General features: G+C 35.2%; 1 protein-coding gene across 2 annotated transcripts in view; it reads left to right on the top strand.

Annotated features, from left to right (window-relative positions):
* The window catches only part of rfx6 (regulatory factor X, 6), a 32,302-nt gene that overhangs the window by 14,701 nt on the left and 6,264 nt on the right, over positions 1 to 11,337 (top strand). Inside the window, exons 2-16 of one of the 2 annotated variants that reach the window (XM_047801411.1) lie at positions 834 to 901; positions 2,677 to 2,855; positions 3,723 to 3,876; positions 3,967 to 4,090; positions 4,182 to 4,243; positions 4,358 to 4,435; positions 5,054 to 5,081; positions 5,257 to 5,364; positions 6,190 to 6,267; positions 7,614 to 7,727; positions 8,410 to 8,459; positions 8,671 to 8,830; positions 8,909 to 9,047; positions 10,118 to 10,227; positions 10,319 to 10,436. In XM_047801411.1, coding sequence (XP_047657367.1) covers positions 2,801 to 2,855; positions 3,723 to 3,876; positions 3,967 to 4,090; positions 4,182 to 4,243; positions 4,358 to 4,435; positions 5,054 to 5,081; positions 5,257 to 5,364; positions 6,190 to 6,267; positions 7,614 to 7,727; positions 8,410 to 8,459; positions 8,671 to 8,830; positions 8,909 to 9,047; positions 10,118 to 10,227; positions 10,319 to 10,436 — 1,378 coding nt within the window. In that variant the 5' untranslated portion in view covers positions 834 to 901; positions 2,677 to 2,800. Of the gene's footprint in view, positions 1 to 833; positions 902 to 2,670; positions 2,856 to 3,722; positions 3,877 to 3,966; positions 4,091 to 4,181; positions 4,244 to 4,357; positions 4,436 to 5,053; positions 5,082 to 5,256; positions 5,365 to 6,189; positions 6,268 to 7,613; positions 7,728 to 8,409; positions 8,460 to 8,670; positions 8,831 to 8,908; positions 9,048 to 10,117; positions 10,228 to 10,318; positions 10,437 to 11,337 lie in introns of both variants that reach the window. The other variant, XM_027155443.2, reaches the window with a different exon arrangement.

Below are 11,337 nucleotides of genomic sequence, written 5' to 3'. Positions count from 1 at the left end.
GCACTGATCTACCACATCCCTATATATATATATATATATTCACATCAAATATGTTCACATCAAATATCGGCAAAAAAGTAAAAGTCTTTAACTGTGTCATGAAAATTGGTGCAACATGGGCTGGTTGTGATCTCTAAGTATTTCAGAAACTGTTGATCTGGGTTTTTCACACGCAACAGTCTTGAAAGTTTACACCGAATGGTGCGAACCGTTCTATATGTGAAAATTTTGTTAATAAAAAGAGATCAAAGGAAAATGTACCAGATTGATTTTAGCTGCCAGGAAGGATATAGTAATTTATCTAATCACTTTTTACAGTCATAGTGAGCAGAAAAACATCTCAGAATGTACAAAACATCAAATATTAAGATGGTACAACAACAGAAAACCTCATCAGGTTTCACTTCTGTCAGAACAAAAAGAACAAATATCTGAGGTAGGTAAATTCACCCAAACTGGAGAGTTTAAGAATAGAAAAACATACCCAGTCTCCAACTGTCCAGTTTGGGTGTAAACAAAAGAGTCCTATCAGTTTATCCATTTCTGCTAAAGATGGTCAGTAGTTTACTGCCCTGACACATAAGACTCATTTGCATACCTGTGTTTATGCATTGTCTGTGCCAGCAGGTGTTATACCAGCATGTTGCTTTGTTTGTGTTTGTTTGTGTTTACCCTTTAAACTCCAATAGCTTGTGTTACCCCCACCACTTTCTCCAGCTAGTTTACTCGGGCTAACCATCAAACCCATGTTTGTGCTCTTTGCATTAACATGGCAAGAAAAGTTTTAAACGTTTTTACACCACTTTTTATTGAAACCCCATCCTCTCCTTCAGGAAAGTCCAAGCATCCTGCATTGCTCTTACTGTATTGCTCCAGTCTTGGAAACTCCAAAAGAACTTTGGTAAGACTTTCTATCTTATCTCTGTTTAATCTTGTATTGTGGTTGAGCCAGGAATTAATTTCAGGGTAAGAAGAAGGAACGTGTTTGACATTAAAATCACAGTGTGATCTGGACACATAAACCTGAAGATACATTTGAAGTGTGTGTAGTGTTTAACTAATTTATATTTATAGCTTCATCTTCTTTCATTAATAAACTCCTTATACTTGCATATTTAAAGTATGAATATTTTTCCTCAATTCAAGCTTGAAATGATTTCTATATTATTCAACCGGCAGATAGTTTTGCAAATGTTTATTTCTCGATCTTTAATTTTTATTAATGCTTAGATATGACTTAAATTTGTTATTTATTGATCTCGTAATGAGGAAAATACACAAATATATATATATATTTTTTTTATTCAAGATATTTTTACAGACTATGATACACTATATGGCCTAATGCTTGTGGGCAATGGACCATCACATTAAAATGTGATGATCTCATCCCAGATTTATTCCCCATTTTGCTTTTATAATAAGATCCACACTTCTGAGAAGGCTTTCCACTAAATGTTGGAGCTTGTGGGGAATTTTGATCATTCAGGTCTGATAGTGATATGATGATGATATGATACTTTATTGGCTGAAATTTTTTCTTGCATCACAGTAGTATGTTCTATGTTTGCAGCAATCATCATTTACACAAAATCACATAATCCACAAACTCAAAAAAAAAAAAAAACCCACAGCACATTTACAATACTCTTGGTTTACGATTAAGTGTCTGTGGTCCAAATATAGTGTATCGTTTCTTCTATTGTATTTTTTACATCATTTATTTATCATTTTATTATCATGGCTTGATTGTGCCATAAATGTAGCGTATTATTAGGGTGAATCAAATGAAACCCCTATTTTTTAAAAGTATGGTGTAAATTAGAATATTCTTCTAAGTTTTTCTACAGGAACGCTGATACTCATTACACACCAAGTGAAATGGAGATCATGTAGACAAATGATACACTTTTGTGACAAAATTGGATTGCAAAATGTAAAAAAAAATGAGTCGTAGTAGTATTAGTATTATTTTCTGCTTATTAGTAGTAGTAGTAGTAGCAGTAGTATTAGTGTATCTAGCTTTGATGCTGAAGTAAGCAGGGTTTTTTTTTCACAGTACAGCGAAATGTCTCAGAATTCTTCTCCATGTTACTTACACACACATTAACATTAGGGTAATGTAAAATAAATCATCCTTTAACAAATAGGTTTCTCATCTAAACCACAGCATGTTTGTTAGATTTGCAGATTTGTATATATAATTAAATCAGGCCTGAAAGTAAAGAGCGTGGTGTGACGGCCCTGGATGGAGGTGTAGTCCAGCTGAAAAGCAACACCAGCAGGTTTTAAGGAGATGATGGCCCCTCTGGTTAATCATTAATACTCTAGGTCTACTGCCAGTCTTCTGTAAATAAGATAAATGCCCTCAAGGCACTCGCCTCAGTGACGTACCATTTCAGACACAGCACAGCTTTTAATTAGGACTGGAAGGTGTTACCTGTTTCAGTAGATTAACGGACAGACAGTGGAAAAAGGTGTTTTGTGGCAAAAACCCTTCATACTGGGAAAGTCGTCCGATTCCGAGACTCAAACAGGATCCGACATGTGCGTCTTTACGTCTACTTTGGATGAGTTTATTGTTTTGCAGGTGTTGCATGTAAGTGACGTTTGAAGTTGAAAATTTCCTAAAAGTTTTTTTATTCGTCTCAATAACACACCAATGAAAAGAAACAGCGAGAGTCCAGTGACGACTAGTAACACGTTTCATCAGCTACAACCACCGCAGCCAAAGAGGATTTTCAGTGCTGATGATCTCCACCACACCATCACCAGTGACCACAGAAACCTCAGAAACAATATGTTCTACAAAGACAGGTTTGACGAAGAAGAGGAGGATTCAGGGATTAAATCAGGTGGGTCACATTGGTTAGAGTTTGGTATTGATTATTAAGAAAAGACTTTAGAGGTCAAATCGGTAATTGTTTCATAGTTTATAATCATATAGTAGATAAGTAATTATTTTACGAATGTAAGGCCAGTTTAGGATTATACTAACAAAATCTAGTCAGAAAAAAATGTATTTCTTCATTTGGCCTGCTTCGTCCTTATAATTAAGTCCTGCTTTATACTCATGTGGAATCAAATGATTTTGAGAAATTTTCAGAGACAGCAAATTCAGCTGATGTTCATGACGTTTATCCTCACTCGACATCTTAAGCTATTAGATGCTTAATTGAAAGTAATTCTCTTTTCACTTATACAATTTTAATGATTTATAAAATAATAATAATAATAATTTCATCTTTGATTCATTTTTAGCATTTTGTTCTTTATATTTCAGAATGCCCACTTTTTTATCGGTGACTGGTTCATTGTAGATCTTTTTTTTATTTTTATTTCTTTGAAGTGCTTTAAAAAAAAATCACGATTGGCTTATTTTCATGATTTTCCTCACCACCTTCCTCATTTTGTATTAATTACTGTAGGTCTTTTTTCATTGTTATTATTGTTCGTCTGCTTCTATTTATCGTTGTTGTTCTTGTTATTGATCTTCTTCTTCTTCTTTTACTACTACTTCTTCTACTTCTTCTTGAAAATGAAGGCACCAACTTTATAGATTTTTGTCTGAAGCTTTCAAATCTTTCACAAAAGCAGAGGAAAGTGTTTCTTCCTTTCTGTGAAACGCAATTAAAATGTACTGCCACACTAAGCCTTCGCTCAATGACACAGGGTTCTACTAAAATAAAATTCATTTACACAGAGAGTCATTTATTTAACAGAGGCTGACGAAAGCAACGAGACCATCTCCTCCGAAGACGACTTAGACCATCTCGAATATCCAAAGAATTTCTCTCTGAAGCAAACGATGACAAAGAAGAGCATCAGTGAAATCATCAAGGACAAGAAGAAACAAACTCAGTTAACACTTCAGTGGTATTGCCAGCTTTAATTTCATCTGTAGTAATTCTTAATATTGCCTTAGATTTTTTAAGATTTTCCTTTTCACGTGTTCTTGTCATTTAGGCTCGAGGAAAATTATATCGTTTGTGAAGGAGTCTGCTTACCTCGGTGCATCCTCTATGCCCATTACCTAGACTTCTGTCGCAAAGAGAAATTAGATCCTGCTTGCGCTGCAACTTTTGGCAAGGTAAGCATTAGTAGGTAGAAAAGATTAAGCGTTATTTATATTTAGTGTTTAACTTTTGTGTCATATTTGTTTATTTTCTATCTAACTGTAGACTATACGACAAAAGTTCCCTCTCCTGACCACTCGGAGGCTCGGCACCCGAGGCCATTCAAAGTAAATAACACAAATTAATATTGGATTTATGTGTAATAATTTACATATCAGTGTTTATACCTTAAAGTGGGATTTCAGTGTGTTTTCTTTCTTTTTTCTTTCTTTCTTTTTTAGGTATCATTACTATGGCATTGGGATTAAGGAGAGCAGTGCTTATTATCATTCAGTGTACTCAGGAAAAGGTCTTACAAGGTAAACATAAAGCTTATTTTGGCTGAATACAAAAGTTCATGTTTTTTTAATATAGAAAAAATTCAGTTTTCCAGTTTATATACAGATCATAGAATTGAATTCATAAAGTTTAACTTGTGTACTTATCTTACAATTAGACAAGATCGACTGAAAGGTTGATTGGAAAGTTTGAAAAGAAATTTTATCACCCACTCAAAATTCAGGCTTGTTTCAAAGCAGAACTAAATATCGAAAATAAATAAATGAATAGATAGATAGATAGATAGATAGATAGATAGATAGATAGATAGATAGATAGATAGATAGATAGATAGATAGATAGATAGATAAATAAACAAATAAATAAATATTTTTAATACATACTGTAATTAAATTAAAATATTTTTAGCTGAGAATGTGAATGTTAAAATACACAAATTGACCATTTTTTCTGTAACAATAAAAGAACTTGTTGATTAAGGCAACAAAGCAAAATTAATTTGCTTTAAAAAAGGCACAAACTTTTGTACTCGTCTACAAAGTAAGACATGATGTTTTCTAAATTTTCTTGATATTTTATATTAATAATGAATACATTTTCTTTGAGAGTGTGTTTTATTCTTGTGTTTTTCCTCACAGGTTCTCTGGCAGCAAGCTGAAAAACGAGGTTGTGATTTGTTTTATTTTTATTGTTAATATTTAAACTTGGACTCATAATTTTTCATGTTTAGTTTGATACACAGAACAATGTTAACTTTTTGTGAATAACCCTGAGTAAAAATCGATTGTTTGATGAGGTGATCATGAAAGATCTATAAATGTCTTTTGTTTGTAATTCGCAGGGAGGTTTCACACGGAAATATTCTCTCAGTTCTAAAACAGGAACGTTGCTCCCAGAATTCCCAAGTGCACAACATTTATTGCTTCACGAGTCCATTTCGAAAGAGAAGGTTTGTTTAAGGCATAACACTCAATAAAATGGCTAATAAAGTGTAGCTTTATAATAAAATATGGAAAATGGAACCTCTATTATTACAGGGGAAAACTAGATATCCTTCTGAAACACTACAAATTCTTAAATCTCTGAGTGTTTACTTATAAGCTTCATATTAACATCACTGTGTAGTGAGACATGACAAAGAGATTCAATCATCAACATGGACACAACAAAAACATGCAAAAATACTAAAGTAAAAGTCATTATATGAAATAAATAATATTAAATAATGTGAAGGGAGGCACGGTGGCTTAGTAGTTAGCACATTTGCCTCACACCTCCAGGGTTGGGGGTTCGTTTCCCGCCTCCACCTGGTGTGTGTGGAGTTTGCATGTTCTCCCCGTGCCTCGGGGGTTTCCTCCGGGTACTCTGGTTTCCTTCCCCGGTCCAAATACATGCATGGTAGGTTGATTGTCATCTCTGGAAAATTGTCCGTAGTGTGAGTGTGTGAGTGAATGAGAGTGTGTGTGTGTGCCCTGCGATGGGTTGGCACTCCGTCCAGGGTGTATCCTGCCTTGATGCCCGATGACACCTGAGATAGGCACAGGCTCCCCGTGACCCGAGAAGTTCGGATAAGCGGTAGAAAATGAATGAATGAATGAATGAATGAATAATGTGAATTTTCTATGTGAAATCTGAAATATATCATTTTTAATAAATACACCTAACAATCAGATATTTTAGTTCTCATTTTTTAAATAAATATTTATTCTCTATATATTTTTTCTGCATTTTCATGTATATATGAACTTTTTTCCTTGGTGCATTACTAATGTAGGTTGACACCCTGATCATGATGTACAAAACTCACTGCCAGTGTATTCTCGACAACGCCATCAGTGTCAACTTTGAAGAGGTGAGATCTGAAATTCTCAGTGTAATGGACAATCGCTTGTGTCAGTTTTGTTGTGTACTCAATGTTTATGTATTTTTCTGTCTGTTTGCTTAGAAGCTTGGTGTTGGAAATGTGTTTTGTTTAGCAGGAAATGGTCTTTTTTTTTTTTTGTCTAATAGCTGATCTTCTTCCCGTACTTCTGCTATGCTGCATGTGTAGATCAAGTCAAGTCAAGAAGCTCTTATTGTCATTTCAACCATATCCAGCTGATGCAGTACATAGTGAAATGAGACAAATGTGAATTTTCTCCAGGACCATGGTGCTACATAGAACAAAGATAGAGCTACATAGAACAAAACAGAACTAAGGACTTAAGCAAGTTAGTCCTAGCCACATAAAGTGCATCTGTGCAACCTGGTGCAAACAGTGCAAGACAAAAGACAGTGCAAACAAATGATACAAAACACTACAAGACAATACACGAAAGCAGCTCCAACCAGAGTACATATAATATATTCTATCGTACATGTGCAAAAATACTGGAACGAACACTTAATAGGAGCAGTTATATGAGGTATTGAAATGTATCGTGCAAAACAGTAATTGATTTAATGTTTAAGACAGCATGGGTAAAGAGCAAAAACCGTGTGCAAGACAGTATGTAAACAGATATGGGTGGTGCTGTAGACATGAATGTATATTGGAAGAGTGTGTATTTGGTGCAGATCATCAGAGTTGTTGAGGATTCTGATGGCTTGTGGAAATAGATGCTACACTTATGACATTTTAGGAGCCACTTACATTTTTATCAGCAATTTATGGTTAATGGCCTTGCTCAGGGGCCCAGCAGTGGCAGCTTGGAGGACCTGAACTCACAACCTTCCAATTGGTACAGTAGACCAACAACTTTACCACTAGGCTACCACACCCCCAGATGGTTGTTAGATTCCGGTTTTGTATGCTTGAGAAAGTATTTATATTTTTATAATTTTTATATAAAGAAATGAAAGTATTTTTCATATTGATCCTGGCTTGTCCCCGGGATGGATGGGGTTAACATTTACCCTCTTTAATTTCCAAGAAATTTCCAACATTGTTTCCAATATACAGTAATACCAGCAAACAGAAGAGAGGTTGTTGAAGGAACGACTGTTTATACTGTAGCTGCTATATCATAAAAGAATTAACTTGGTTTATTGACAATATTAAATAACATGACGATTTTAAAACAATGTTGGAACGTTAGAAAACTGCTGTGGCCTTAAAAGAGGAATAACACTCTTCTCTTATGCTGTTATGGAAAATGAAATGTTGTGCTGATTCTTTTCCAATGACAGAATATGATTTATTCTTTTGGTGTATTTTAGATCCAGAACTTCTTGCTGCATTTTTGGCAAGGCATGCCAGATCATCTCTTACCTCTGCTGGAGAATCCAGTAATTGTGGATATATTTTGTGTGTGCGACTCTATATTATACAAGGTGTGTGTGTATGTGTGTGAAATGTTTTATAATAGCACATTGTAATGATTTATAATGGCATACGCTGTCACCCAGATGATGACAAGGTTCCTTTTTGAGTCTGGATCCTCTTAAGGTTCCTTTTTGAGTCTGGATCCTCTTAAGGTTCCTTTTTGAGTCTGGATCCTCTTTCTTCCTAATGATGTCTCAAGGAGTTTTCCCTTGCCACCTTCACCTATGTCTTTAACATGAGTGATAAAAAAATACAACAAATTTATATCCTGAATTTATCGGTTAATTTCTGTTGTTAGAAGCATTATACAAATATAAGGGAAGCGAAGGGGAATTTATTCATTCCAAAATAGTACATAGATATTATTACACACCATCTAGACTTCACAGAATGGGTATAAGTAAAAATAATTAATGTTGTAAACAACTTTTTGGTGTAAAGTGCGTTCTGAGTGTTCTTAAAGGGTGATTGGGCTCTAATTTACCGGTAGAACCACGACTATGCCTTCTTGGAGATAAATCAACGTTACCCAACCCTAGCAAAAAATGCAAATTGCATGCTGCATGACTGTGACTAACAATAAAAAGTATAGAATTACAAAAAAAGCATTATACAAATAAGAATAAATTCAATTTAATTGTGTGTTGTCACGGGATTATGAGCTCATGTCAAACTGCTTGTCCTTCTCAGGTCCTGACCGATGTTCTCATTCCTGCTACGATGCAAGACATGCCGGAAAGGTTTGTTCTTTATGTAGTCATGTAGAATCTGTAATAGAGTTGAGTGTCAGCCACCAGCCAGCAATACATAACCATTTCTAACTTAGTTTTTTTTGTGTCAGAATATTTGCTTGAGGGTTTTTTTTTTTCAAGAACACATGACAAGCTCCTTACCTCGTATTCACAATGTTCTTGAACTGTTCAAAGTAAAAATCAGAGACAATGTCTTTAGTCTTTTGGCAGATATCCGAACTTTTACAACACTCTGGGAGCCCTGGATGGTTTCGTCTTTAGAAAATCTGCCAAAAATCCTGTCAGAAAAGAAATTACCAATAGCTCGGCGCTTCATCTCCTCCCTAAAACGCCAGACTTCTTTCTTACACCTTGCTCAGGTAAGCGTTTCCCATCTTCCCCAGATCTTATATATTCTGTTTCAGATTTTTTAACAGTAAGTAATCTTTCATCTGTAGATCGCAAGACCAGCTCTTTTTGACCAGAACGTTGTGACGGCCATGGTGAACGATATCGACAAAGTAGATTTAAACAGCATTGGCTCACAGGCGCTCCTCACAAACGCTAACGACCAGGATCTGGATTTCTACTCTGAATGTGAGTCAGAATAACCGATTTATTTTTATCTCTTTAGTGTCGTTAGCATTAATATTAATATAGCAGTATTAACGATGCATCAAGATTTCCCAGGTTACTGTGTTATTATAAAGTTAAAGGCATTCGAATTGATTTGTAGATACTGATGTAAAAAGCGATTGTTTTAGGCTGTAGGGGATGAGTCTAGCTAAATACAAATGGAAATTAAGGAATAAATTAAGAAGAAAACACGATTGTTGTTGTGATGTTATAGGAAAATACTAAACAACAGGATGCTGTGATGAAGCAGAGTAACTGTTATCACACCAATGTTTATTTATATGTATTTGGGGTAGTATTGGCTTAGGCTGTTAAGGCTCTGGGCTGTTGATCAGAGGATCAGCACTGCCAATCTGCCACTGTTGGGCCCTTGAACAAGACCCTTATCCCTCTCTGTATCATGTGCACTGGTGCCAACTTCCAAAGTTGGGAAATGCGAAGAAAATATTTCACTCTGCTGTAATGTAGATGTGACAAAATAAAGGCATCTATTCTGTAGTTATTTAGTCATTGTCTTCCATAAAACTGGAAAATGTTAAAAGTTAAAAGTTAAAGTTTTACCTTTGACTGTTACCAAGCTCTCACACTGAAGACTCCTTCCAAAAAAACCAACAAATACATTAGTTTTATACTGTATTACATGGAGCACCAGTCATCTTTCAAGTCTCCATAACATAGTAGAATATAGTAGAACATGTGCAGCTTTATCAGATTAAGTTAGGGACCATGTCTTCATTCTGATTGGTCGACCAGGAACCAATCAGTGGTGAGGCCCAATTTTTTAAAAATATTTTTATTATAAAAACACACAGGTTTATTGTTTATTTAATCCCAAATCCGTATGATTTAAACAGTCGGAGTTTTTAATCTTATCTTCATAACTTTAATTAGACCTGTTAAATTTGATATATATATATAAATATATATATATATATATATATATTAGAAAATGACTCTCAAAACTAAATGCATATTTATAGCTACACTATTTTAACTCAAAGCGACTTTGCTGTGTTGTTTGTATCTTGCAGACGACTCTGTTGCGGTGTTCCAAGAGTTAAAGGACCTCCTGAGAAAAAACGCCACCGTGGAGTCTTTTATCGAGTGGTTGGATTCTGTGGTGGAACAGAAAGTCATTAAGGTTGGTTTGGAATTAAAGTGTACACTCATCAGATCCACAGTAACTGCAAACGACTGAATTTATTTAATCTTTATTTTTGTTCTTCGATCAGCCCAGTAAACAGAATGGCCGCTCAGTGAAGAAACGAGCTCAGGACTTTTTACTGAAATGGAGTTTTTTTGGTGCCCGTGTGATGCACAGCCTCACCTTAAACAACGCCACAAGCTTTGGTAAGTCTCTTCATGAACAGTTCAGAATTCTGTCTTAAAGATGCACTTCATTCACTACAGTACATTCTCTTCATACACTTCTCAGTTCTTCTAAATGTAGAGTTTATTTAAAGCTTTTTCCCCCCTTCCCCTTCCACAAAGCTCTTCACTCAGTTTGGTTACAAAGCCACAATGTGCTGTAAAATGTAGTGACCCGTCCTGAGCAAACAAATCTTTATCTCTCGGACACGTGTGCACTGATTAGGAAGAGCCTAGCTCTAGTTATGTTAGCTTTTGATGGCCCTGCAGACACACACACACACACACACACACACACACACACACACACACACACACACACACACACACACACACACACACACACACACACACACACACACACACACACCTAGCCATACAGTTGCACTTAGAGAGGCCATTACATGACCTCACTGGACACACAGCAGACTGAGATTCAGTTTAAATAAAACAGACTTTTCTGTAAAATATAAACATTTCACTTCTCATGCTTCAGCTCTGATTTCAAATTAAAAAGCAAAAAGGTGGAATATTTTTATTTCAGCTCACCGAAGCATCAAACTCGGGTCTGTTTTGAACAGAATTTAGATACAAATGTCTTGAATTTGCAGATTTGGGGAAAATTCTAAACATATGATTTATTTTAAGTGACTTAAGTGACAGTATCTGGATGTTGTGTTCAAAATAATTGCAAAGATATCGTCATAATTGTTTTTTGAAAAAAAATCTTCTTGCAAATGTTTTCTTACTTTGTCTTTTAAATCCCAAACAGCCTTGATGATGTCTTTATTAAAAATGTATTCCATTATGGTCTAATCTATCTATCTATCTATCTATCTATCTATCTATCTATCTATCTATCTATCTATCTATCTATCTATCT

Source organism: Tachysurus fulvidraco, chromosome 16, assembly GCF_022655615.1.
Source record: "Tachysurus fulvidraco isolate hzauxx_2018 chromosome 16, HZAU_PFXX_2.0, whole genome shotgun sequence".
Classification (NCBI taxonomy): Eukaryota; Metazoa; Chordata; class Actinopteri; order Siluriformes; family Bagridae; genus Tachysurus; species Tachysurus fulvidraco.
The sequence above is the reverse complement of the archived record's forward strand: the minus strand, read 5'-3'. Positions and strand labels throughout refer to the sequence as shown.